At 55.0% G+C, this 27,388-nt stretch overlaps 2 protein-coding genes across 4 annotated transcripts; both read left to right on the top strand.

The window, feature by feature from the left end:
* The first annotated feature begins 941 nt into the window (after positions 1 to 941).
* FADS6 (fatty acid desaturase 6) lies at positions 942 to 14,023 on the top strand. The gene is made up of 6 exons (XM_036899983.2): positions 942 to 1,202; positions 1,826 to 1,992; positions 9,992 to 10,172; positions 11,632 to 11,819; positions 12,880 to 13,059; positions 13,635 to 14,023. Exons 1-6 carry the CDS (start codon positions 1,040 to 1,042, stop codon positions 13,782 to 13,784), a joined length of 1,029 nt encoding a protein of 342 aa, XP_036755878.2. The 5' UTR covers positions 942 to 1,039; the 3' UTR covers positions 13,785 to 14,023.
* Positions 14,024 to 17,971: 3,948 nt separating this feature from the next.
* On the top strand, positions 17,972 to 27,358 carry FDXR (ferredoxin reductase). Of its 3 annotated transcripts, none has more exons than XM_036899981.2 (12): positions 17,972 to 18,156; positions 18,660 to 18,757; positions 22,966 to 23,061; positions 23,268 to 23,390; positions 23,611 to 23,724; positions 24,048 to 24,149; positions 24,965 to 25,021; positions 25,299 to 25,383; positions 25,517 to 25,716; positions 25,798 to 25,969; positions 26,611 to 26,781; positions 26,916 to 27,358. In XM_036899981.2, exons 1-12 carry the CDS (start codon positions 18,021 to 18,023, stop codon positions 27,044 to 27,046), a joined length of 1,485 nt encoding a protein of 494 aa, XP_036755876.2. In that variant the 5' UTR covers positions 17,972 to 18,020; the 3' UTR covers positions 27,047 to 27,358. The 3 variants fall into 3 exon arrangements, with proteins under 3 accessions (XP_036755876.2, XP_036755877.2, XP_036755875.2); XM_036899982.2 differs by having other exon boundaries at positions 24,965 to 25,072; positions 26,611 to 26,794; XM_036899980.2 differs by having other exon boundaries at positions 17,973 to 18,156; positions 24,965 to 25,072.
* Positions 27,359 to 27,388: the final 30 nt, after the last annotated feature.

Raw genomic sequence — 27,388 nt, 5'->3', positions numbered from 1 at the left:
TAAAAGGACTTCAACATGAAACCAGGGGAAAGTATAACAAAAGAGAAAAAGGTCACAGGCCCTCATAGGCTGAGCAGGGAGTTTGTAGAGCACACGTGCTGGTGCTTGGAGGACGAGGCCAGCCTCCAGAGGCCCTGTGTGGGGCCTGGGCTGCGGGGAAGGGGCCAGGAGGTGCTGCTCCCAAGTCTGGGGGAACTGTTTGCCACGGCCCTGGCCTCAGACCTGAGCACCTTGCAGTGCGTAGAACTGCAGGGGGCCCCCCAGAAATGGTAACCTCTGGGTGGGTTTTCCCTAGAGCTACCCCTTCTCACTACAAAAATCACTGGGCTGGAGAGCCGGTTCTCCACGGGTCACCAGTGCAAAAGCCAGGACTCAGAGGGGACACTCACACCTCCATCTGCCTGGGTGGAGTGAGTCCTTGAACGTTCTGCCCCATGTATTTAAAAATGTGTAGGTGCCAAGTACGGTTTCTAGGCCCTGGAGCTACAGTTGAGCAAATGCAGCAAGAGAAGTGAGGCCCTGCGGCACCCAGCGTCCAGTCTGTCGGTGGAGACGGACAAGGAACAAATGCCCGTGTCGTGGGTGCTTATGTGCCAAATGCCACTGATTAAAACACCCAAGCTACGAGAAACCTGAGCCCAGTGCGGGGCCAGTAGAACGCGAGGGACTGAGGTCAGGCGGTCAGAGAAGGCCGGGTCTCCGCTGGGGACTCCGCGCCCCGCTCGGCCCCCTCGCCCCCTCCCGGTCCCGCACGCCTGGTTCTCGCTCCAGGGGGCCCCGCCGCCCCCGAGCTCCTCCCGCTGTTCCTGCGGCGGTTCCGGTCCACAGCGCAGAGGGTGTCCCCGGGCTGGGCCGCCGCCGCACGCTGCAGGAGGCGCTCGGGTGCCCGGCGTGCACCGTGACACCCAGGGCCGGTGTCCCCAGCCGGCGCGTGGCTCCGCCCCGGCCCGCCCCCGCTCGCGCTCCGCGTCGCCCGGCGCCGCAGACACTCGCCCCGTCCTCCGAGTCCGCTGCGGACGCCTCGCCGGGCGCGGAGCCCATGGAGACCACGCGGGGCGAGCCCCCCGAAAGCGGCGGGGCCGAGGCGCTGCTGGGCGAGCTGGAGGCGCTGGTCCAGGACGTGGTGAGGAAGAGCTCGTGGTGGGAGCGCCACGGCGTGGACTGCGCCATCCTTGCGCTCAGCCTTCTCGCCTTGCCCGCAGGTGAGAGGCATGGGGACAGGGCGACAGGGGCCCGAGCTGGAATTGGGGGACGGGGTGACGGAGAGGGCTGGGCGATAGGGGAGGCTGTGCGCGCCCTGGATCCCAAGAAGGAGGGACACGCCCTGAACCCGAAGGTCTGGCTGGGGTGTCCTGCTCTGTGTCCCCAGAGGATGGAAGGAGAGGCAGGCCTGATGTCAGGAAGGGCGGTGGTGGGCAAAGTTGAGAGGAGTCAGGAGAGGAGGAAGGGAGGGATGGCCTGGGGGAGGGGGAGATGTTCCAGGGGGGATGCCAGGGGCAGAGTGAGGGCGGCGAGGAGGGAGGGTGTGGGTTTCCCCTGGACCTCTGCTGGTCCGGACCCCCCGCTGCCGGGTCCCCATGGCTGCTCAGGCCGGGTGCAGAATCAAGACTCCTGGAGTCTCCTTGGCAAGGAAATGGGGCTCTGTTTTGTCTCAAATCCTGTAGAGAAAGCCAACTCTTCCTGAGCCCATGATGGGACCTGCCATACTAATGCCCTGGTAGCCCCAGGACTGAATTCCCAGGGGTGGGGGCTGGGTCCTTTGGGCCCAGATCCCCAAGGGCTAGAGGACGCCCCACCCCCATCCCACTCTCGCTCCCCCACCCAGGGTTCCTGTGCCTGCGATCCGAGAATGTCCTGACCTTTGCTCTGGGCATCGCCATCCTGGGGGTGTGCCACTACACACTCACTGTCAAGGGCAGCCATTTAGCCACGCATGGGGCCCTCACCGAGTCTAGACGATGGAGCAAGATCTGGGAACTTTTCTTTGTGGAGGTGAGCCTGGAAGGGGGTGGGGGCAGCTGCTGGTAGCCTGTGGGCAAGCTTATTTCTCTGTGTGAGCAGGCAGTGAGTGCCCATCTGGACAGCAACTGCGGCTGGGGCTCCATGAACGCAGCATGCACTACAGTGCGTGTGTGTGTGTGTGTGTGTGTGTGTGTGGGTGTGTGGGTGTGCGCGCGCGCGCATGGTGTGCATCCCCAAGCCCTTAATGGGGTGGTTAGCACCAGTGGGTAGAAAAGGGCATGAGGAAGTACAAGTGTCTACATATGGCAGAGGGCTTGGCCTGGGTGCCCCTGTTTTCCTGGGGGCTCCCACTTGCCTCTCTGCAGCCCTGTGTCAAGTGGTGACAGTTTCTTCCTCCTACCAGGACACCTGTGGCTGGTAGGTGACTGTCCTGGCTACAATCTTTGGGACCCCCACCGAGAAGCCCTTCCAGGTTCCCCAGCTGGAGAGTTCCACGGGAACCACGGCACATGACCTGCCCCGAGGGACCCAGGCAGCACACTGTCTGGTCCCCGTGAGCCCCGGGGGCAGTGGCTTCATCTTTGTCTCTTTGTCTCTTTGGATTCTGGCGCAGAGTTGGGCTCTTGGCAGATGTCCCATCAATATTTATTGACAAAGACCCTGCAGGTGATACAGGGACAAAGTCCAGAGAAAAGCCAGCTGGTGGAGGGTTAGAGTCTAGAGGCCGGTGAAGCCCCATGTGGTGGGGGAGGCTTGGCTCTGGCCTCTGTGCTGTGACACCAGCTGGCGCCTTGCCACAGCCCGGGCCACAGGTGGTTTGTCACTGGGGCCCTTAGCTAACTGATGTGGGAGTGCCCCCGTTTTTCCACCCCACAGGGTGTGGCTATGGCTGCCCTCTGGGGAGGGTCCAGTTCCCAGCGTGGCGATGGATGGCTTGGTCTCCCCCCTGATGGGTCGAATGGGGTCCTTGAGGACGGTGCTGGTCTTGTCGGGGGACAGTGTCAGCACATAGCATAGCCAGCAGAGCCACCTCCTGGTTGGAATCCCCGCCCCACTGGCTGCCTGACTGTGGGTAAGTTACTCAACTCAGTATCTGAATGTCAGAGCTAATGTAATGTTACCTGCCTCATGAAGGATTAAATGGCACAGCATAGATCTTGATTCGGGCCTGGGCCTGACTCTTTGATGCTCACCAAGTGTTAGCTTTGCTTTTTTTCTCTGAAGGGAACATGCAGCCAGTCACAAGGAAAGGGCAGGCAGCTGCTGTTGTATGTTAGCGTCTAGTTTTGACTAAAAGGTTGGTGTAGTTAGGCAGAGCTGGACAGATGTGTCTGTGCATGGGTGGGGTGTGTGTGTTTGTGGAGGGGGCTGCCTGCTGCGGTCCTGGATTACAGCCGTTCTCCACCTTTCACAACTAAGGACAAGCTTGCACTGCCCAGGACCCTCCTGGACCCCTGACTCTCCATTTCTGCCACGTCCTGCTATCTTGTCTCTTTACCGCTTCTCCTGCTGGGTGCCTGTGTTCTTCCTAAACCTTGACCCTCAGGGGACACCATCACTTTAGGATAACCCAGTCCCCAAGTCTGCAACCTCAGGTATCAGTGGCTTTCCTGAGGCACCTAGCTTTTGCCAGGTTTTTCTCAGGGTCTGCTGGCTCGAGCTGGCAATGGAAGATGAGGACCTCACCCTCTCTGACCCATTGGGTCTAGCGGGATGGGTGGGCAGGATGAAGGGGTAACAATACTGCAGGTTGTTGTTTCTTTGCTAAAGTATCCTAAGTCATATATATACCTCCCCACATGGGAATGAACTTTCCTCTGAAGAGGTATTTTGGGTCTACTTGAGAAAGTTCCATTCCTCCTCCTTGCATACCTCTGACCCTCTCCCAGCCCACTCATGACCCTGACCTTCCCCAGCAGGAGCATCTGCCCCTCCTTGTAGGACGAGGGGTGTGTTGTGGGGACTGCTAGGGAAGGGCTACAGGAAGGTGGGGTGGGCAGGGCCACCATTTTTTACGTAGGGAAGCTTGGGAAGGATTAACTCCTGAAGTCAGAAGACTTCAGGGTCTCTCCTGCATATTACTCACAAGGAGGATGCCACCCTGAGTGGCAGGGAACAGGCGGTGCCAGTCTCTGAGCTCTTTACTGTGTCTCAATATCAAGTCCTTTTTCTAAAGTGGCTTTGTGCCACAGGGGTGGTACCACAGGGGCGGAGTTACAGCTGGGCCAAGGAGAGCACAGGCTGGTTCTGCTGTGGGGGAGGGCTGTCTGTCACCCAGGGGAATGCCGTCACCTTCCTTTGTCCTGGCTGGTGGTGGAACAGCTGAGAACCCCCAGGCACGTTACAGTTCTCCAACATTGTCTTCTCATGAGTTCCGTGTGGCCATTATCTTCTGGCCATCTCCCTGACTTTCTATTTGTCCCCATCTGAACCCTGAGGAGTGTTACTCTGAGTATGCTCAACTATGATTCTTAAATTTTTTTTGTCTTAAAATTTTATTTATAGGGCAAACTCAGACCTGCAGTACAAAATATACTTTTGTAAAAAAAAACAAAAAACAAAAAAACAACTTATTTTTGAAATAATTATAGATTCACAAGATGTTGCAAAAACAGGAGAGAGAGGTGCTGTGTAATCTTCATCCAGTTCCTCCCAGTAGGTATATTTATATAAGTGTTCATAGCAAAACCAAGAAATCAACGTTGGTTTAACTCTGTGTGGTTCTGTGCCATTTGATCACATGTGTAGATTCATAAAATGTACTTTCAAGCATGGCTGATTCATAAAATGTCCTTTCAAGCAGGGCCCCGTCCCACTGTCCCTAGCTTTGCAGTGGCGTCCTCAAGGATAAGCCTGAGGGCTTCAGGAAGGTGGTCTCCAGGCAAATCCCACTCCTGAGGGTCTGTAAAGCCTGGTTTCTGGTGGAGACCCCGGGGGGCTTGCCTATGGCAGAGGACCTGGAGTAGGGCCGGCAGTTGTCTGTGGGAGGCAGCCACTCAGTGTGATGAGTGTAGCCTTGAGGGAGGGGCTTGGACAGAAAAGGGAGGTGGCTGCCCGCCTGGCAGGGGCTGCCCAGAGTGGAAAGGAGACTTGAGGGAGGCCCGGTTTGATGGGGAGCTTTGGGGACGGAGGTAGCATCGGTCAGGCCTCTGGCTGGGCGATGGCTGTGCAGTGCACTCAACACTGCCGAGCTTCTGCTCCCCAACAAGCTCTGCTGGGTGCTGGGAACACAGTGGGAATAAGGCCTGCTCCCAGTTCCCCAAGGGGTCAGAGACAAGTGGGGAAACAGACACACATGCATGACATCAAAATAATAAAAATTCTGATTATACCCACTGACACTTATCGGGTGCTTACTTGGCATGAATTATCTCATTTAATAGTCATGCCTCCCTTTGAGGTTGAAGCTATTATTACCCTCACTTTGTGGATGAGGAACTACTGGTCTGGAAGGTGAAATCACTTGCCCAAGGCTGCTCAGCTGGTATGTGGTGCAGCTGGGGACCAGCGCAGGCAGAATGTGACGAGGGCATCAACCAGGTGGTGTGAAGGCTGTGAGCACTGTGAGGAGAGAGCGTAACAGGGAACACCGGCGATGTCTGCAGACATTTTCAGCTGTTATGACTGGTGTGTGCGTGTATTACCGGCATCTGGTGGGGAGGGGCCAGGGAGCTGCTAGACACCCTGTAATGCACAGGACAGCCCATACCGCAGGGCTCACCCAGCCCCAGATGCCAATAGTGCCAAGGCTGAGAAGGCCTGAGGAGAGTGTCCTGAGCAGAGCTGCTGGGACGTGGTTGGCCAGACCCCGAAGCAGGAAGTTGGTTGTAGACGGAGCAGATGTACAGAGGCATGGATATGGGAAACAGCACGGTGCATGTGGGACCCACAGAAATCTGGCCTTCCTAGGGTCTCCCTGGAGCCCTGGAGCAATGGGGGCAAGAAAGCCCATGTGCCCAGCAGAAGAACTGGGAGGTTACTAGTGACAAGGCCTAAAAGAGGAGAGACGCCATCAGAGCCACTCGGGCTGGGCCCTGACCACGTGCCACCCACTCCCATCAGGGGGAGGCGCTCAGGGGCCCCTCTGGCTTTGGCCCTCACTGCTGCCCCTCTCTTAGCCAAGGTGCTAAGATACGACCAGATCCGCATGGGGCCTGCCGGGTACCTGAGGACTCACACTCAGGAACTTGTACTCTCACTGGGTAGGGCTGCCAGGCGTAGCAAATAAAAACACAGGAAGCCCAGTTAAGTTTGAACTTTAGATAAACAGTAAATACATGCACTATTTGGGATATACTTCTACAAAAAATGGTTGTTTATTTGAAATTCGAATTTATCTGGGCATCCTCTACTTTATCTGACAAACCTATTACCCAGGCCCGTGGAGCCCCAGAGACCCCCACCACCCTGAAGCCAGCATGAAGGAGCTACTCAGCCCTTGGGCATCAGTGAGAGAGGCCTGGAGGGAGGGCCAGGACCCCATCCTGCCTGAAGGACACTGCCTGAGGATGGCCCACAGCCCCTCTTTCTCACCCGTCCACGCCTGCTGCTCTCTGCTCCTGTGCCCATCTGTGGAGCGGGAAGCCTGGCCGCGGCTCTTGATCCCTGCTTCTCCTCCCGCCCCTCACCCTTCCCCAGCTCCGCCCCATGCCTGCCCTTCCTGTCCTCACCTCCTCCAGCCTATCACCTGCCTTGGCCTGCCCTGCCCTGATCTAGTGGAGTGACCTATTTAAAAGCCAACTTTGATTGCGTCATTTTATAATGATGGTTTTTAATCCTGCAAAGTATCGGTTGTTTAAAAAAATAAATAAATGAAAAATCTTCAAGGATCTCCCTTAAGCCTCAGGAGGGTAATGGGGCTGCTGGGTGTGGGGTGAGGGTGGGGGTAGAAGGAAAAAGACCCTCACTGTGTACTTTTGGAATTCTGAATTATGTAAACATATTACCTAATCAAAAAATAAATTATTTTAGAATACTGCCACGTTTGTTATTAACTACCTTTGATGAGGAGATACTCAGAAAGTTCTCAAATCCCTCCCCTCTGGGCAGGTGTGTTGGAAGCCAAGGAAGCCAAGGAAACAGGGTTTCTGTTAAGGCTTCAGGAATGTAGAGGAATCACAAGGTGCTTGGGTGCTTGGGATTGAAACAATGTAACAATGTATTTCCCCCCCCCCCAGGACTCAGTGGTATGGAACAGATGTTAATCATAGTCATAGAAGCCCATTAGTTTATAATACGGTATCTGGGTGACCTTTACAGAAATGGATTAAAATATAACTAGCATCCTAAATATACCTATAGTGACCTAATAGCTGCCACTGCAACAGTTCCTGGGTGCTGACTCCCCCCTAGCTTTGTAGTGAATGTATGAAAGACATGGCCCTGCTGTACTTGGGGCTCAGACCTTTGGGGATCACTCGCCTCTGAGCCTGCCAGTGTAAAATAAACCTCTGCCCTCCAAGACCTCTGAGTGCCACTTGGTTCTTCCGTCAGAGATCCAGTCCAGGTTTTCCACAACACCTTTGGCCACCAGCAGAGGTCTGAGGATGCTTATATGAACATATTCATGAAAGACTAAATGAACAAATGAGATTTGGGGACCCCGATGTTAAGCTGAGAGAAGATGTCAAGGTGGGGCATTGTACTGGCATTGCCCCATTCACACACTGGCCACTTGCAGAGCCTGAATGCCTCTAAGAGATTGTGGGGGGCTCTTAAGTCTTCCTGCGGGACACAGAGGGTGGTGACATCAGGAAGCAACAGCGACCTTGAGACTTCTAGAACTCTCCCTGGGTCTGGATATGGAATCTTCTTTGATGAGACCTTTAAATAATCATTTACAGCGGGACAGTCATTTTCCAACTATCCCCACAGCATGTGGCCATTTCCCCCTGCACTTTGGTTGATGGATGTGCACACAGATGACACGCTGCGACCTGTGTGGCGTCTCCCCCTTCCAGCCCGACTCCATCCCTTTCTTTCCCGCTCCAGAAAGAATAGCTAGATGGAAGTGAGAATTCCAGTGTTACACAAATAGCTTCAAATCTGTTCTTATTCCTATAACAAAGTGAGTCGTACACAGACTGTACTTGTGTGCTGCTGACTCATGAATCACATGTGACACACCACAAGGGTAGATCGTCTCCCCCGCATCCTTGGGTCTGGGCACGTGGCTGAGAACCTGACTGAGGACTCCCACCAAGCCCCTGAGGGTCAGGTTCTTACAGGCTCAGTCTGACTTAGGCTCCAGGCCGTGTCTGGTCTCACCACTCCAAGCACGGATAGCTGCTGGTCTGCAAGGAGATGGAAAGCTTATGGCAGAAGGAAAGTCATTTTTGTGACTAAGCTGCATCGACTGACATTTCTTGACAGAAGCAATGAGGATAGGATTGGCCATTGGAGCAGAAGAGCATGGAGGGAGCAGTTACAAACGGTGGCTTCTCTAGTTACCTGGGACAGAACCATGAGGTCCACAACACAGCTTGTGGTCCTCGGGCAGGGGCAGGCCGGCCCCACGGGGCATTCAACAGACGCATCTGTGGCCCCCTTGTGCCCGCTGCCAAAGGTTTCTGCCTCTAACAGGAGCCAACTGCATCGCCCCAGTGGGTATGTGCTCAGGCAGGGGTGTCCTCAGGAGACCAGCAGCCTGGAAGAGATGTCACTTTAATGACACATTACCTGCCCACTCTCTGCAGCCTCCGCCAGGTTCTGTCCCTCGGTGGGTTACATCATCAGAGAGCGAAGTGTCCTTGCTGTTCTCTGCTGTTTTCATGGACTTCACAGAAATGCATTTACCTTCCCGTGCTCTGCCTCCAGAGGGCCCGTCCAGTCCTGTTTGACACATCTTCCCTTGTCTGGTGTGACACAGCTGTGACATCGCTAGCTATGCTGCTCAGTGTCCATAGGCAGAGCTTTAGACAACATTTCGGCTTCATTTGGTTCCAAGGGAGAAAGTCTCTGCAGACAGTGTGTGAAGACAATGTCATTGGCTATCTGGCTTCTCCTGGCTTTGCCTCTGCTGCCTGGACAGCACGAGTCCTCTCAAGGGTCTTACTTATGGCTTATCTGGGTTCAAATCCCACCTCTGCCGCCTAGGTAGCCAAGTGACCTGGGGGTGGTCATGCCGCCTCTCACTCAGTTTCTGCTTCTGTCAACTGTGAATAATAACACCACCGCCCCCTGCCCCAGGCTTGGAAGATGAATACATCACATACCTAAAGTGCATGACGCTGAGAGTGAATAAAAATTCTGCTGTCTTTCTGAGGCTCCCGGTGATTGGCACTGGGAAACTTCACATTCTCCTGGGAACAAGCACTCAGCACCTTCAGTAAAATCAGCAAAACCTTCTGGCCCAATAAACCATTGCAGGAGGCTGACATCTGCATGTTCATTTGCATGTATCTGCATAAGAAACACCTTAGCACCTCTTTTGCATTCAGAATGACTGCTCTTCTTGGAGTCAAAGAGCTGCTGCTGCTTGTAACCAGCTCGGAGGATCCCCCGAGAGTGCATGCTGGAGAGGAGACACCCCCAGGGAGTGGTTGGCTCTCGGTCCCCACTGGGGCACCCGCATCCTCAGTGCCACCATTGTGGACAGTTCAGGAGATGGCCTCCTGTCACCACCCAGACCTCCTGCACCCCTCCCCTTGCTGCTGTAGGCTCACCTGCAAAGTTGTGTTGTGAACGTACGAATGTTTCCAAGAGAAAGACACACAGAGTAATTGCAACCACTGCCAGGAGCTTGCCCTGCAGTCTGTCCCATCCTCTGACTGCTCTCGGGCTTGCCTGGGTGGTCAGTGGCAGGGTGGCAACTGTGGGGGCTGACCTCCCGCCTCCAGAGGTGGTTCTTCTGGCTGGCTGCTTCTCTGTGGGCCTGGACTCCTGAGAGTTGGTAGTCCAGGCTGATTCACTGGGGGTGTCAGGCAGGAAGGCCCTGGACAAACAGGGTCTGGGGAGGGAGGGGTGTTCAGGAGACTCCTGAAGGTCCTGCTTTGCTCTACTGCCTGACATTTCTGGTTCCCTCCTCCAGGTGTGCACAGCCTTCACCGCGGAGTATGCCAAGTACGGACATGTCAAGATGCACCATGGCTACACCAACGTGCTGGGCCTGGGGGACTCGAGCACGTGGAGGCTGCCTTGCCTCAACCGCTATGTCTACATGTTCCTTGCTCCTCTCTCAATCCCCATCATAACCCCTCTGGTGGCTGTTGGTGAGTATACATGGGCTGGGCCCTGCAAAGACCTTTCCTTTGCCCTGCAAGGATGCCCCTGTACTCCCCCTCCTGATTTCCTGGAGGCTGCTTGTGGAGGAAACTGAGAGCCCTGAGTTAAGATCATACAGAAATTTTCTGGTACAGCCAGGCAGGGTGGAAAGAGCCTCGGACCTGGGACCAAGTCTGACTCTGCCCTTTACTGGCTGGTGACTACAGGCAGGTAACTTAAACCTCTCTGAGCTTCAGGTTCTTACCTGGCTCCTCAAGGGGTGCGAGAACATAATGAGGTCATAGATGTGAAAACCCGTTATAAATGTCCCACACTATGTTGCACATTATAATTTTTAAATGTCATGGGAGTGGTGTTGATACTGGGGTTCTTGTTCATGGAGTCGAAGAATGAACTTCGCAAATACTCAAGGTAGGAGAGCAAGGGAGAGGCTTTTACTTAGAGATAAAGTGCAAGGACAAAACTCCTGGCTCACACCAGGAAGGGGCAAGAGAGCCCATGCTAATGTATTGTCTAGGGATTTTATGCACAGTTGAGGACTTTTAGGAATGGGGGTAAAGGGCTAGGGGTGCAGACGTGTTGGGTGCTCCCAGAATGCTCATTTTTGATGAGTAACAGAAGAAATTTGCTGCTCTGATTCCTTCTCAGGATAGCAACTTCCCTCTGGGAGCTTCTCAGTTAAGGCCGCCTGCCCTGCCCCCGAGGTGGGCTGGGTTATTGCCTGTGTGTTAAGAATCTTACTTCTTGACTTCTTGGGCTGTTTACAGTTGGGATTGCTTACCAAATTGATCTTTTGCCCAGTCTGCAGATTACTTGTTTAGGATCAGAGAAGGAAAAACAGCACAAAATACAGTTAAAAATAAGCTGGGCCTTGTAGCAGGCTAAGGTAAATTTTACAGTGTCATGATCTAATTGACATAATGAAGTCACAGGTTATGCTGAGATACTTTTCTCTAGCTGGGAACACACAAACATTCCAGGCCAAGTTGCTCCTGGCCTTTTGAGCTTTAACTGATTTCACTGAAGAATGTCCATATTCCCAGCCTGGTATCTTTACCTGAGAGAATCCATGTGACTCTGACTTTGGGTAATGCTTAACACGGAGTTTCCACAGGGACTTCTTTGCACATTGTTACATTGTTCTGACTGTAATGCTCTTGCTTTGCCTTTTTTCCGGAGGCCCTCATCCTACTTTGCCTAAACCCATGGTCTCTCAGTATCATATGGGGGAAAGAGCAAAGCCCCACTTACTACCAGAGTGGCTTTGGTCAAGCTGCTAAACGCTCCTTTTCCTCATCCACAAAACGGGTGGACCTACTTCTCAGGGCTGTGTGTGGATACACTGATCACCTAGATCATACTAGTTAGCACCACTGAGCCGCCAGCGAGCTGGCTTATGTTGGCTGAACCTTGCTCACCCCCTCTATTTCTTGCTCTTGCTCTCAGAGCGGCTAAGAGAGGTGGAGCTCAGGACGGCTCTGCGGACACTGGCCCTGATTGCCCTGGGCCTTTATACTCACTACTGGCTTCTTCTGAACATGTCTGGCTTCCAGAGCCCTGGCTCGGCCCTGGTCTGCATGCTCATCACCAGATCCCTGCTGGCCCACCCCTACCTCCACGTCAACATCTTCCAGGTGAGGCCTTCTGACCCTGGGTGCTGGGACATGTGGGGAACATCCTCCAGGGGCCTGACTCAAGGTTCTGGGGAGAGAGAAGCCATTGGAGGAAGCCTCCCCCTACCTCCCCAACTGCCCCCATTCTTTTCCCTCCGTGGGTCATCACAGAGAGTTTTGGTCTCAGGTAAGGAATTTGCTTCTCTTTCTCACTCACTGTCATTGGGATCGAAAATTTATGAACCTTCTATGCATCGGGCACTTGATTAAGCCCTGAGGAGACACACGTGACCTAGGACCCCAGCTTCTGCTCTCAGAACACTTGCTTTGAAACAAGGACCATCAAGAGGCCCCAGGGCAGGCCACATGGCACGAGGCAGGCAGATGGAGGAGCTAGAGACAGGAGGTCTTTGTGGGAGGCCAGGGGCTCAGCACCCAGTTCCAGGGCCATTTCCACAGGGATGCCTCCCTGTTCTCTGGACCGGTGAAGGCTCCAGGTTAGAGCATCCTGCACGTCACTCTCCCAGCACTTACCACGCTGCCAGTAATGACTTAAATCCCATAGGTGTGTCCCATCTGCCTGTCCTGCTAGAAGGGAAGACCTGGTTCACTGCCACATCCCTAGACCTAGGACAGCACCTGGAGAGGAGGCATTGATCCATACTTGTTGAATGAAAAAATACATGAGGATGTGCAAACTTGATCTTGAATGATGGGCAGGATTTTGGTGAACAGAGAGCAGAAAAGTGTCTCTCCAGGACGAGGCAGTGGCATAGTGACATGAATGTAAGTGGTGGGCAGTCACAGGCTCATGAGTATGGTGGGTGCTGGGGGGTGCCCACACCACACCCCTCCTTGTACTTATGTGGGGAGAGACCCAGAGATGGGTGAGGCTGAGCTCAGGGCACACACAGGAGACTTCCATCCTCCTCACACCTCTGCCAGGTCCCTCCAGAGTGGGAGTAAGGAAGCAGAAGAACCTGCTAATCCCTGAGTGGCTAGGTGAGCAGGCCTGGGGCAGGGTGGGGAGGCCCAGGGTGCCCGGCCCAGCCCCGGAGTGTGACCCACGTGTCCGTCACAGCACATTGGGCTGCCCATGTTCTCCCGGGACAAGAAGCCCCGACGGATTCACATGATGAGCCTTGGTGTGCTCAACCTGCCGCGGCTGCCTGTGCTGGACTGGGCGTTCGGCCACTCCATCATCAGCTGTCACGTGGAGCACCACCTCTTCCCCAGGCTCTCGGACAACATGTGCCTGAAGGTAGCTGCAGGGAGCACTGGAGGGGCTGGGATGAAGGACCTATCTGGGGGCAGAGCCGGAGTAACCTTCAGGTTCACCTGAACCCCAGGTCCCCATCTGGCCTGGTCAGGGGTACCCGGGGAGGGCAGCTCACCGTACAAGCAGCAGTATGGCTTTCTGACCAGACACATCTGGGTTTCTTACTAGCACTGCGACTCTGGCCAAGTTAACTGAATGTTCCTGAGCCTCAGCTTCCTCATCTGTAAAAAGGGAGTAGGCAGTGCTTCCACGGACAGGCTTTGAGGAGGAAACGGAGAAATGGATCTGAAATGTGGGGCACATAGCAGGTGCTTGGTAAAAGGGAGCCAAGGAAGGCTGTCATGCTGCTGGGGGCCTGGGACAGGAGGCTGGGAGAAGCCTCCACTTCCCACACACTCCCAGAAGGGAGAGGCAGGAAGTCTCCTGGCTCCTCAGCTCCTCCCGAGGACCAGGAACAAGGCAGGCCGGAGCTGGGGCTGGGTGGAGGAGAGGCCCTAGGGATGGGCCTGCCCCCAGGCCTGGTTCAGCCGCGCCTCCTCCCGCCTATCTTCTGACAGGTGAAGCCCGTGGTGTCTCAGTTCCTCCAAGAGAAGCAGCTGCCATACAACGAGGACTCCTACCTGGCTCGCTTCCGCCTGTTTCTCAGTCGCTACGAGGAGTTCATGGTGCAGACCCCTCCCATCACTGAGTTGGTGGGGCTGCAATGAGGGGTGGGCTGGCACTGTCACCCTGTGCCCCCTCCCCGGCCCAACCCTGGCTTTCTTGCTTCTGTTGGCTATGTCTGGGGCCCTTCCCCCGTGGGTGTGCTTGGTTGCCGGAGCATGGAGGCCCTGGGTGGGCAGCGAGGCACAGAGCTCCGGGTGACCTCCCCTGTTTGTTTCTCTGGGTTTTGAAGGATGTGTGAAGGAAAGGAATAAAGGTGACTGGGCATGCTGGTGACTCTGGACCTTGGTCAACTTCCTCTCAGGACAAATAGTCAGATTTCTCCCCTGCTCTGTCTGAACCTTGGTAGGGCTAAGGGAGGGTGATGGGATAAGGAGAGGCCTTGTGCAGGGGGCAGGTTAGGAGAGAGAAGGGCCAGACCCTTAGCTAGAGCCTTCCTGGTGCCAGGAGAGCCCCACTTGGTTGGCCACTGCATCTTCCTGTGCCCTTTGAGGCTCTGTCCCCTAAGGATGCCTCTCCCCAGGGACCACAGGGAAAGCTCACTACTGCAGACCTTCCTAGTTTCTCAGCCATAGAAACCTGTTCAAGACACTGGCTCAGCAGCAGCCAAGACCCACAGTATCAGAGAGAGACAAAGTATGTATGTTCTGTGGGGAAAGCACTCCAGGGAAATAAGGGGAAAAAGAATATAAACAGCTTTGAGCATGACCTTGGCTAGCTCTAGAAAAAGTCTGCTTTGTTCTATGATGTTTAGAAGGGGTAGACCTAGAATAATTACCAATTGAAAGAGAGAAAACTTACTGGAAGCATAGCTGCGGCTGCAGGGAGGTGATGGGAACCAGGTCTGTGGGACAAATGGCCTTAGAAGGGAGAGGAAGGAGGTGGAGCGCAGACATGAGAGCTTGCAGTCAAGGACTGGGCTTGGCTGTGAAGGAATCTGCAGCCTGGGACAGGCGGGAATATAGGGGAACTAACGATGCCGGCCAGAGGAGGGAGCCAGGGTGCTGGGGGACACACTGAGAGTCAGCCACAGTGGGCAGGCTAGGGAGAGGGCTGGGAGGCGCTGGATGAGAGCAAGCAAGGAAGGGCCCAGCTAGGGGCAGAGCGAGGGAAAGAGAAGGAGGCCAGGCAGTCTGTTTGTAACAGGATTTCTTGCCTCAGCCCCACTGACATTGTGGCCGGGTCATTCTTTGTCACTGGGGCCTGTCCTGGTCACAGTAGGATGATTAGTTACATCCCTGGCCTCTACCCACTAGATGCTAGGAGATCAAGTTGTGACAATCAAAAATGTCTCCAGACATTGTCAAATACCCCCCAGGGGGCAAAATGCCCCCGGTTGAGAGTATGCAAGCCATGTTCTGAGTGCATAACTGCTTTGTTTTTTTCAGTGAAGTCCCTGGACAGGGTGGAGGGCATGCTGACCCTGATGGTAAGGAGGCTAAAGGCCAGCTATCAGGATAGGCAGAGGGGTTAGATGACAGGTGAAAGCATCCTCTGAGCCTGCTCCTGTTGGAGGACCCATCCGTGGTGTGCCTCTGTGGGAGAGCTGCCATTTGCCCCTCCACATCCATGCCCCACTCTTCGCCATCCTGCTTTCCTCTGCCAATGAGCCCAGCTCCAGTGCAGTGCCCTCTCCTACAGCACAAGCTCTCATTGCTTCCAAAACAGCTCCCCCTTTTTGTTCCTTCAGGGTCTGGGGTGGTGGTGGCTTCCAGCTGCTGCTAGCCCAGGGGTGCTTCACCATTCCCATAATCCTGCTCACACCTCTGCACAGAGTTCCTTCGTTAAACTCTCCTCAGTCGGCCCCTTTGAATGTGCCGTCTGTTTCTTGCTGGGAGGCTGAGAGTTTTGGATCCAAGTCCCTCTTGGAACAAGGCAGACTTGGCAGCCTCCCCAGACTGCTGTTTTGCTATATGTTATTGCTGCTATTTTGAAATGCATTAGCAGCTCAGAAATGGCCTTAAGATCTGGGGCTGTGATTAATCAAACTGCTAATTCTCCACATGAAAAATGCAATGTCAGAAAAGGCCCCACTGCATAGTCCTGGCTAATGATTAAAACCATCTTAATACATAACCAATGACTCATTGTTATTGATATGGGCCTGAGTGGAGAATGGGCAGCAGCCAGAGGCCCTAGTACCAGACGAGGTTATACAACAGGACCGGGGAACAAGTCACTTGATTGCTTTGAGGCTCAATTTTCTGTTCATCTGAGGATGTGGGCTGGGGAGGCATGGGACTTGAAATGGCGAGGAGATAGGAGTGAATGAAGCCCTCCTGAGGCTCTGCAGAGACCTAAGGTCTAATATGCAGAGGCATCTGGGAGGTTATATTATTGGTGATGATGATGATAGCTAACATTTTATTTAGAACTTAATGGCAAATTTTGTACGTACGCCATCTAATTTTAATTTTGACAAGTTTGTACTGTTTGTTCCCTCATATGGTGAAGATAAGTTTGGAGAAATTTAATTTCTCAATGTCATATAGCTAGTAAGTGGCAGGATTCAAACCTGTATGTCCAACTCCACAATCCATGCTCTTAACCACCAGACATATTCCTTCTGGGTGGAGAACCCTATAGGCCTTTCTGGGTGTCTGAGCCTGAATCTTCTTTTCCCGCTGCATGAAAGGTTAATAAATGACTTGATCATTAAGACAAATTCTTTATGAACATCCTTTGTGGGCCAGGCACTGTGCAAAGCTCTGAGGACGTAAGAGTAAATGAGATTGGACCCCAGGCTCATGGAACTTACAGTCTGGTGCAGGGGTTGACAAACTTTTTCTGTAAAGAGCCAGAGTAAATATTTCGGGCTTTGTGGGTAATATATATGGTCTTGGCCAGAACTACTTACAGCACTTTGTGCCGTCAAAGTGTAAAAACAGCTGTATGTGATATGTAAAGAAATGAACGTGGACAGTGTTCCAATAAAATGTTTTTGAACTTTATGTAATTTTCACATGTCACAGTATATTATTCTTAAAAAAATGTTTTTTAAACCATTTAGGAATGTAAAAACTATTAGCTGTGAGCAGTACAAAAACAGGTGGTGGGCAGGATTTGGCTTGCAAACCATGGTTAGCCTAGTCCTGGTCTAGTGGGACAAGCACAAAACACAATACTTATAAGAAATCAGAGCAGTGTTTACTTCTCAGTGGGAGGGAAGGAAGCGACTAGGAGGGGCACATGTTCTGTTTCTTGATCTGGGTAGTGGCTACATGGTATAACGTATCAAATTGTAAACTTATGATTTGTGTCGTTTTCTGTTTTGTTATACTTCAATAAAAAAGATAATTAGAAATGATAAGCCATTGTAAGTTATGATGAACTAAAGCCGAGTGCTGTGGAGACAAGAAGGGGTCCTAATTCAGTTTGGGAGAGGATGGGTCAGAGAAGACTTCTGTTAGAAAGTGTTTGACGAGAGGGTCTTTGGCAGAAAAGGAAGCTGAAGCTGCCATTAAGCTTATTGACCATGTTTCCTGTCATTTATAAAAATATTTTTTACTCACCATGGGTTAATTTTGATTTTTTAAAAACCCTACATTAAAATATTTACCTTGATTACTGAGCTTTTGGCGCCCCTTTAATTCTGCACCCGAGGCCAGTGCCTCATTCGCCTCACCCTAGTTTCAGCCCCGTTGGACAGGGTGGGAGATAGGGCTCGGTCCGTAGTACGAGAGAAGCCTCTCTTTCCGTCTCCTCATCTACGTAAAGGGGAGGAGGGTGAAGCGGGACAGGATTTCTAAGGTTTAAAATCCTCCCTGGCGCTATGTAGACAGCATCTTGCCGGTCCACCCCTGTAACATGCCCCGAGTATATGAATGGGGAGTTAAAGGTCCCGGTGAGACTCCCTTTTTCCCACACTTCCGGACTCCATGGTTATTGCCCAATGGGCGGGGAGGCTCGCTTGGAACGTGGCCCCTGAGTGGCTGAGACGAAACCCGGGCTTGCAAGTTGGCTTTCAAAGGAGAAAGGCACTTTCGTCATCAGAGACCGACGAGAGCCAGGAGAAAGAGGCTAAGTAAAGTAACCTCCTTTCTAATTGGCTCCCTCCATCAGAGGATTGAAACAGCGGTGAGGATTTGCTCTCCTCCAACTCTACCCTCCAGATAATTGGAGGGAGTATCGCGTACGGTCCGGAAGTCCTGGAGCTGACTCAGTTGTAGGGGGTGGGTCCGAGGGCGGGCTTCTCTTTTGGGGGCGGGATTCTTTCGAGGGAGGGGTTGGGGCCGCTACTGTGGGTTCCCCGGAGAGTGGGAGGCGGGGCCCGAGCCGGGATGAGATCGGATGGCTGGTTGCTCTTCCCGGCCATGGCTCTGCGCTGCTGGCGCTGGTGGCACTGGTCGGCGTGCCCTGGGACCCGGCCGCTTTCCGCCGGCAGTAGGAGTAGGAGTAGGGCACCTCTAGGGCTGGGTGAGAGCGCTGGGAGGCCCGCGAACGCTAAGTGCGGAGCCGGGGCAGGGCTGCAGAGGGGCGAGAGAGGGGACCAGGGGCGAGACTGCGGGGGTCCACTCCTGCGGACGAGCTGGGGGTTGTGTACCAGGGCAGATGGGGCCTGTGGAGTGAGATGTGAGGCCCCTAGGTGAGCCAGGGATCAACAAAGGTGAGAAGGGGAAGCCGTGATATCCACAGGTGTGAGAAGGGGTGAATGGGGGGTGATACGGAGGTTGGCAGGGGTTATTGAGCAGGCCGTCTTCAGCGGCGTGGTTAAGTTCACGGGTGAGATGTGGGGCTCAGGATGAAGACAGCCTCTGGGAGTTCAGATGAAGTAAGAGACCCTGCAAATGCCAAAGCTTTGAGGAAACAGAAAAGGAGGGGAGGATGAGGGTGAAATTCCGTCTTCTACCCTACAACGACATTGGTTTGGGATTGGAGGGGGAGTGTTGATCTGACCTTCCCTCTCCCCCCTCTCCCAGGCTTCTGCCAGCAGTTCTCCACACAGCAGCTGAGCCCCCAGATCTGTGTGGTGGGCAGTGGCCCAGCGGGCTTCTACACAGCCCAACACTTGCTAAAGGTAAGCAATGTCATCTGGTTCCCTCTTCCATGATTCATCTGGTGCTCCAGTCCTGAGGGGAAGTCCCGCCTCTTTAGGTTTTAAAAGCGCTCTGGATCTCTAATGGAGAAGGGGCTCCCAGCCCATCTAGACTGGACTCTTCTTTCATGCTTTGCCACCTGCGTCTGGGGCTCCCCGCTCTTCGAGAGAAGAATGTTTGCCTCATGGGCAGTGGGCAGTGGCAGATGGTCCGCAAGCCCTTCAGGGAGCTTACGTATACCTGCAGGATGACGTTGTCCTGCCCGTCATCTCCCCTTCTTTCTCCTCTGTCTCTACTGTCCCCCAGAGTTTTCACCTCAAGGCTCCTGTCTCTTCTCAGGGTTTTCTATAACTTTAGCCTCCTCGCCATGCCCTCCTCACCAGTAGCTGCAGCTCTGGTGGAGCTATGCCAGGCTGTTCTTTCAGCCTGCTCTCCACCTCCCATCCCCCCACCCAAAGGCCAGGGTTTCAGGCCTTACATATTGGCCTTCAGGCAGGGCCCCAAGGCTGCTGGTTACCCTGGAGACTTCAGCAGACCTTGGTGGGAGGGAGAACCATGGATTAGGGGGAAGGGAGACCTTGGCTAAGACATGAGACAGCGGCCTTGGTTTGGAGGACTTGGAGTAGAAAGGATTAATATATTAATTATACACACACATATGCCAGTGTTTAAAAGGTAGGGTGACCAGCCGTTCCAGTATGTGCATGTTAAAACGGGGAGGGTGTTGGCGAAACTGAGGTAAGTTTGTCACCCTGCTGAAAAGTGACCTAAGCATGCCTGCCAAGCAACACAGGTGAAAGAGCTAATTACAACAATGTGACGAGGATGAGCTGAATTAGGTGGTCAGTCAGAAAGTGTTTCCTGGAGAAGGCCATGGCTTGGAGAGGGCCTCCCACATGTGGAGTCCCTGGACAGACTGCCACATGTTAGCACACCCTGGGCTCTGAGACAGAGACCAGAGATATTATAGGGGCCCAGGGAGGTCCTGGAGGGCTTTGTGTAAGGGGCATTGTGTTAGTGAGCCTGAAATTTGGGGAGCAGGGTGAATGGGTCGGGAAATTTCCAGGCAGGATTCTCAGTGTCCCCACTATGAGCAAAGGCTCTGGCCTGCACTCAGCATGGGCGTCCTTTGTGAGGTGCTGGGGAGTGGACACAGAGGCCAGTTACATGCTGGTCCTGGTCCCCTGAGGGCTCCAAGCTACTGGCTGTGCTCCCGCAGCAAGAACCTGCATGGCACATTTGGGGCAGCGGCACTTAGCTGAGTCAGGCACTGTCTGTACAATGTGTCATCCTCACGATAACCTCTGAAGCAGGCGTCATGACTCTCACTTCACAAGTGAGGACACTGAGCCTGAGTGAGGCTGCCCAAGGCTCCTCCTGGACAGGAGAGGTGCTGGGCTCTGAGCGCAGGTGGTCTGATGGCAGAGCTGCTCTTTACATTATCTAGGCCATTCACTCAATAATCATTTACTGGACACCAGTATATTCCAGGCATGGGCTGGGCACTGGGAACATGGGCATGAGTAGAACGACGTCCCTATGCTCAAGGACCTGGAACGTGGGGGTTGTGGAGTGGAGGGGATGGGGGTGTACGTGGTATTCTAAGCTGTGATGGTGTAAGCACAGAACTGGGGTAGAGGGTGTGGTGTCTGAGAACAGTGCCTGTCCCAGCCTGGAGGAGGAGATGCTCATATTGCTTTCTGAAGGACAGAAGTTGCTGCCAGGTGGGCAGGGGGTGAGTGGAAGGCAAGAGAGCCCCAGGCCCAGAGAACTGTGTGGACAAAGGCCCGGAAGAAGAAGAGAGGGCCCCTCTGGGGACAGGTGAGTTGAGGAAGGTAGGAGTGCACACTGAGGGTGTAGAGGCGATAGCTGAAGGTTGAGGAGATAGGTGGGCGCAGATCCTGGGGTCTTGCTAGCCACCAGCCAGGCTTGGAGTCAGGCAGTTTCTCTTGATGCTGTCCGCCTGGCCGCCCTCCTGACAAGTCCCTGTGGTACTTCTTAACACGCACATTTCTGGGCCTAGCTCAGACCTAGGTGGGGCTGTGGCTCAGGAATCAACGATTTAAACAAACAACCCAGGGGAGTCTGGCACCCCTTGCTACAGGTGGTTGGCTTCACTGAAGGGTTAAGCAAGGGGCTGACAGCACCCCTTCTTTGGGCGGAACTCTGCCTGCAGGGCAGACAGCAGAGCAGGAGGCAGGAGCTGCTTTGGGGCAATGGGGAGGAGGAGGCGAGGAAAGGAGACTGATTGGACAGGGCTGAGGGGAGTCAGAGGGGAGCCCCAGGTTCTGGCCCAGGCTCTGAGTCACAGGGTAGAAGCAGGAAGGAGAGGTCTGGGGGAAGGGGTCGTTGGCTTTAGTCTGGATGGCTTTAAGGTGTCGAGTGAGTCGTTCAGGGGTCTCAGGTTTGGGGCTTGGGGGAGGTCTAGGCAGGAGAGGAAGAGTGGAACATTGTCAGCAAGTCCCCTGGAATTTGAGGTCACAGGGGGGAGGATGAAACTGCCCCAGGGAATGTGTGCCGGGGAAAGGAGGGGTCCCAGAATCCGAGAAGCTCAGAGAATGTTTTTGTTACAGGAAGGAGGCGGGGATGACACCTAGAGGAAAGGGGGTCTGAGAAAGAGCAGCCTGAGTGAGGGGAGGGACCCAGGAGAGCTAGGAGGACAGGGTTTCCTAAAGGCAAGGTCAGCCACATGAGGTACCCGTGAATGCCCCCCGGATTTAGCATTAGGTGGAGGCTGCCTCAGAGAGCAGTGACCCGGAGGGAGGCCTCATGGCAGGAAGGAGTGGAAGAGAAAGATGAAAAGTTGGGCTGTGTGTGGGGTTGACCACCAGGCTGAGCAGTCTGAACTTTGTCCCTTGGCAGTGGGCAGCCAGAAAAATATGTGAGTAAGGCGGTGCCATTCAACAACAGTGATGGTCGTGAGAGTTTTGGATTGAATGTGCACAGTGGTCGAGGCTGAGCTAAGCGCTTCAGGCCTTGCTTATTCAGTCTCGAGCATCACACCAGGAGGCTGCTCTGTTGTACAGAGAGGTAAAGAAGCATTCCTCATGGCACAGAGCCAGATAGTGGTGTCAAGTCCGAAGCCGAAGCTCTTCCTGGGTGTATCAGTGGGGCTTGAGGGGGGTGGTTCAGGCATCACCTGCAGCTAATGCTGCTGGCATGATGCTGAATTCTGCTGGCATGGATGAGGAGAGTGAGGTGGCACGGATGGGGTGGTCAGGCTGGACTGGGTGCAGGTGGTGCGTAGAGAGGGAGAGGCGTTTGGACAAAGATGAGGCGAGTGTGAGCCTTTGTAGGGCTTCGGGTGACTGGAGGGTAGGAGCTTATTTGGTTCCACTGATTCGGGAGTATGGCAGCCAGACCTAGGGTGGGCGGCGAGGCAGGGTCACCCACTGGAGCCCCAACTGCCTGACCCCAAACCTACCTGTGGCCCAGAGTCTCTCACCGTTTTGACCTGGAGGCTTCCCAGCAACCCTGTGGCGGTGTCACCAGTGTTAGTTTGCAGAGGAAGAGACCTGCACTCAGGCAGATCCTGGGGCTTGTGGGGCCATGTGACTGAACCCCAACCCTGTGCCTTCTGCATGGCCCCTCTAGCTGCCAGAGGGCAGGCAATGTGGAACCAGTGTATGAGTGAGATGAGTTTTCCGAGACTGATCAGGGCCATGTCCATCTGTCCCTCTGTCCCATGCTTCAGCTGTGTCCCAGCTTCCCGTCCTGCTGGTGCTCTTTCCGACAGGATGCTCTTAGACTCTAGAGCTAAGGCAGATATGAATTTCAGACGGTGGTTCTCAGGTGATCAAACTGGCTGGGCATTCTAGAAGTGTCAAAGCATCTTAGGGCAGGGCTGCGTGTCACACTTGACCCAAGTAGATGAAGAAGCTCCCCAGATACAACTTGGTGGGGGAGGGGGAAGCTACCACCTTCCTTAGTTGGCCAGAGTTCTCAGCGTCTCGGGGGCAGGCAGCCCTCGAGGTCAGCCGGCTGCCCGTGCTGCTCTGCTGCCTTGCTCTTGTCTGGCTTTGCAGGCAGCTGGGGAGTCGGGGGCCTCTTTCTGCTTGCAGAGGTCAAGGCCTCTTTGTGTCCTTAGCCCACTGACCTGGGCTCTCCTCCTCTGTCCGGGAAGGGGAGGATATGTGAGGGCCCGGCCTCTCCCTCTGCTGGGGCCCCACCAGCTGCCACTTCTCCCCAGCACCACACCCAGGCCTACGTGGACATCTACGAGAAGCAGCTGGTGCCCTTCGGCCTGGTACGCTTTGGTGTAGCGCCCGACCACCCCGAGGTGAAGGTGGGTGTCTGGGCACAGAGTTGGGTGGGGAGACTCGGTCAAGGTGAGGTGGGAAGGGAGGCTCCCTGGCCACATGGAATGAGCCCAGGCCGTCCGTGTGGATGCAACCTAGGTTCTGTCCAGGGACACCGCGGGCTGAGGGTGGTATAGGCGCAGACACTGGAGCTGCCCCACCGTCTAACCTCTCCTGCTCTGGGTCCTGGCAGAATGTCATCAGCACCTTTACCCAGATAGCCCGCTCGGACCGTTGTGCCTTCCATGGCAACGTGGTGGTGGGCAGGGACGTGACCGTGCTGGAGCTGCGGAAGGCCTACCATGCTGTGGTGCTGGTGAGTGCAGGCAGGGGGCCGGGCCGGGGAGGCAGGGCCTGGGGGCTGGGCAGCAGCAGGAGGTTGGGGGCTGGGGGGTGGAGGGCAGTAGGGGTGGGGCCCAAACCACAGGCACGGGCCAGCGTGGAGGCTGTGGAGGAGCCGGAAGGAGGACACTGGGAGCCTGGCAAGGGCTGCCTGGCTCCTTAGCTGGTGCTGAGGGCTCCGGGTCTTTCCTCAGAGCTTTGGGGCGGAGGACCATCGGGCCCTGGAGATTCCTGGTGAGGAGCTGCCCGGTGTGTTCTCAGCCCGGGCCTTTGTGGGCTGGTACAATGGGCTTCCTGAGAACCAGGAGGTGAGTTTGGGGAGCACTTCAGCTGCCTCTTCTTCCCACCCCTCAGCTGCAGCCAGGGGCAGCCCTTGGACACCACAGCTGGGGGAAGAGGGAGCCACCATCCAGGACTGAGTGGCTCCCAGTGGGATGAGATGTGGGATGTTAGGCTGATCATAGGGAGGTCAATCATGGAAGACCTCTGGGAAGAGGTGGGGCCAGATCGGGGAGGAGGGCCTTGAGTTGAGGCTCAGGTGGGGTGGGCTTTCTGAGTGTGGGGATGGGCCATGAGACTGAGACTGACCAGAGCCAGGACCAGGGACCCTATTCAGACCTCACCCCTCCAGCTGGCTCCAGACCTGAGCTGCGACACAGCCGTGATTCTGGGGCAGGGGAACGTGGCTCTGGACGTGGCCCGGATCCTCCTGACCCCCCCGGAGCATCTGGAGGTAAGTAGGTAGGTCAGGCGCCGGAGGGGTGGAGATGGGGTCACAGTGAGGAGAGGGTACTCTTGCCTTCAGAGGTCAGGCCCCATTCCTCCAAACTGAGCTCAGTGCCTCTGTTTCCCCATGGAGTCAGGCAGAGGCTTTTGGAAGCCTGTGAGCTTCATCTCATACCATTTTCCCCTTCACTTTTTGCATGTCAGCTACACGGGCCTTAAAAAAAAAACATACTCCGTGTACACACACCACTCCCCCTGCTTGAAACATTCCCAGCTCAACTTCTGCCAGTCAACCTGTATTCATCTTTCAGTTCCTGTCTCAGTTCCCTTCCTCCAGAAAGCCTTCCAGGACCACCCCAAATAGGTCCATTTCCCTGTAATACTTTCATCTCATAGACTTGTCTGCTTCTGTTTCAAAGTATGTTTGTCACCACAGCAATTTTATACTTATTGATAAATATTCGATAAGAATCTCTCTCTCTCCACCAGATCAGAAGCTCTGTGAGGGCCAGCACCATGTCTGTTTTGTTCACCACTGATAGCCCCCAATGCCCCTCGCATTGTGCGTGGTGCACGGTAAACACTGAGTAAACACTTGTTGGATGAAAGCGTGGGCCTGGTTTGCTACTACTAGTTGGAGCCATTTGTAGAATTGGTGGCAGTGCTCCATCTGGCCACCAGTGGGGCTGGGGCAGTGGTGCAATTTCAGGCTGCCAACCTTCTCACTGCTGAAGGTAGGGACCTGAGCAAATAGGGCTGTGTGCATACACCCCCACGCCACCATCAGTGTCCGATGACTTAAAGGCCCTCCTTTCGTGCCAGAAAACCGACATCACAGAGGCTGCCCTGAGGGCACTGAGACAGAGTCAGGTGAAGACGGTGTGGATAGTGGGCCGACGTGGACCCTTGCAAGCAGCCTTCACTATTAAGGTGCTGGGGCCAGAGGGAGAGGGGCCAGGGTCCCAAATAGATGATCTGCCCTGGGGAGGTATGGCAAGACAGAGCCTCTGGGAGTGGCCGCCTCCTGGAGTGAAACAGGAAAATACAGTGCCTCTGTGGTGGGTGGTGGTGTCTCCCACCTGGACTGGGCTCTGGGTGGGCTCAGGAGTAGCCAGTGCTCTGGGCCTGACCTCCTCTCCCACTCCCCATCCCCAAGGAGCTTCGGGAGATGATTCAGTTACCAGGAACCCGGCCTATTTTGGATCCTGCGGATTTCTTGGGCCTCCAGGACAGAATTAAGGGTGAGGGGCCCTGGCCTGGCCCCCTGGCTCACTAGGGAGGGGACTGTCTAGGTCAGAGAGGGCTTGGGGGTGGGTGCCGGAGGATAGGGCTATAAGCCAGGGACAGCCGTGAGACGTTCTGCATTGCCCACAGACCTCCCCCGCCCAAGGAAGCGGCTGACAGAACTGCTGCTTCGAACGGCTGTGGAGAAGCCAGGGGTGGAGGAGGCTGCCCACCAGGCATTGGCCCCCCACTCCTGGGGCCTCCGCTTTTTCCGAAGCCCCCAGCAGGTGCTGCCGTCACCTGACGGGCGGCGGGCAGCAGGCATCCGCCTGGCAGTCACCAGGCTGGAGGTGAGTCTCGAGTTATGCAAAGTCAGCCCCGTTCGCAAGTCCCCCCACCGCAGCCTGATGTTGCCTACATCTTCCCAACAGGGTTTTGGTGAGGCTGCCAAGGCTGTGCCCACTGGAGACACGGAGGACCTTGCTTGTGGGCTGGTGCTGAGCAGTGTTGGGTATAAGAGCCGCCTCATTGACCCCACTGTGCCCTTTGACCCCAAACTTGGGGTTATCCCCAATGTAGAGGGCCGAGTTGTGGATGTGCCAGGTGAGAGAATGGCAGAAGGCTAGAAAGCAAATGGTGGGGGGGATGGGGAAGCTGGTGCTGTCTCCTGGGGCCGTTCATTCACTCCTCCAGTGACATGCACTGAGAAACTGCTCTGAGCCAGGCCCTATCCTGGGACCCACTCCCATCCTCCTGGCCTTAGCTAGGAGGGGAGTTCCCAGTCTAGCTGACATGCCCACTTCTGTTTGGTTTTTAAGTCATTCAGCTTACTGAGGCTTTCTCTAGGCTAGGCCCTGACTTGGTGCTGGGATTGGAGATTGAATAGTAGCTCTTGTCCTCAGGGAGCTTCCGGTCTGATTAAATAAATGTCCACATACCTGTCTACTCAGTAATTCATTCAGTTAATGTTTACCAGGGGCATGGTGAAGTGGGCAAGACCCAGGTCCTACCCTCAGGGAGCTCCTGGTCTACAGGGAGGCTGGGATGTAAGGGGAGGACAGTGGTAAAAGCTGGTGGAGAATCCTGGGCAGTGGGCCAGCAGCCACAGTGGGCTCAGCTGATGGGGACTGCTGGGAGGACTTGCAGTGTGGAGATGCATGTGCATGTTTATATACCGGGGTTCAGGTTTGCCAGGAATGTCCAGCCACCTCCCCTCTCCTTACCCCTTTGTTACCCACTCCCAGGCCTCTACTGCAGCGGCTGGGTGAAGCGGGGGCCTACAGGTGTCATTGCCACTACCATGACTGACGGCTTTCTCACTGGCCAGACGCTGCTGCAGGACCTGAAGGCTGGGCTGCTGTCATCTGACCCCAAGCCTGGTTACACGGCCATCGAGGCCCTGCTCAGCAGCCGAGGTCTGGGCCCCGTGTGAGCTCCTGAGCCATGGGGTGGGCAGCCCCCTGGGCCTTTCTGCTGTTTGGGAGGGGGTGTCCTAGGCTGGGGGTGGAAGAGGAGATGGGGGCAGTGACTCATCTTCCCTCTGCCACAGGGGTCTGGCCTGTGTCATTCTCGGACTGGGAGAAGCTTGATGCTGAGGAGGTGTTCCGAGGCCGGTGCGCTGGGAAGCCCAGGGAGAAGCTGCTGGATCCTCAGGAGATGCTGCGTCTGCTGGGCCGCTGACCCCAGACCCCAGACCGGCAGTGGCTGGAGGAGTGCTGTGTAGGGAAGAGGAGCCCAGGTCAGCCTGGGTAGGACTGTGTGCCACAGCTGCACTGCCTGTTCTGCCTGGCATGGGACCTTGGCTGCCTCTTCCAGGGGCCTCTGAGCACTTTCTCCTGCCAGACAGAAGGTTGCTCTTGCCAGTGTGGGTTTAACTGTTAGGACGGCTTGGAGGTGCAGGCTGACCTTCCTCCCTCCCACCTCTCTCCAGCTGGACTGTGGAGGGTCAGCAGGTCGAGCATATGCTGGAAATAAAACAGCTGCAACAGGCGGCCAGCGGTTGATGTGTCACTTCTTTTGGGG

Source organism: Manis pentadactyla, chromosome 4 (assembly GCF_030020395.1).
Source record: "Manis pentadactyla isolate mManPen7 chromosome 4, mManPen7.hap1, whole genome shotgun sequence".
NCBI lineage: Eukaryota > Metazoa > Chordata > Mammalia > Pholidota > Manidae > Manis > Manis pentadactyla.
This window is presented reverse-complemented; position numbering and strand designations above follow the sequence as displayed.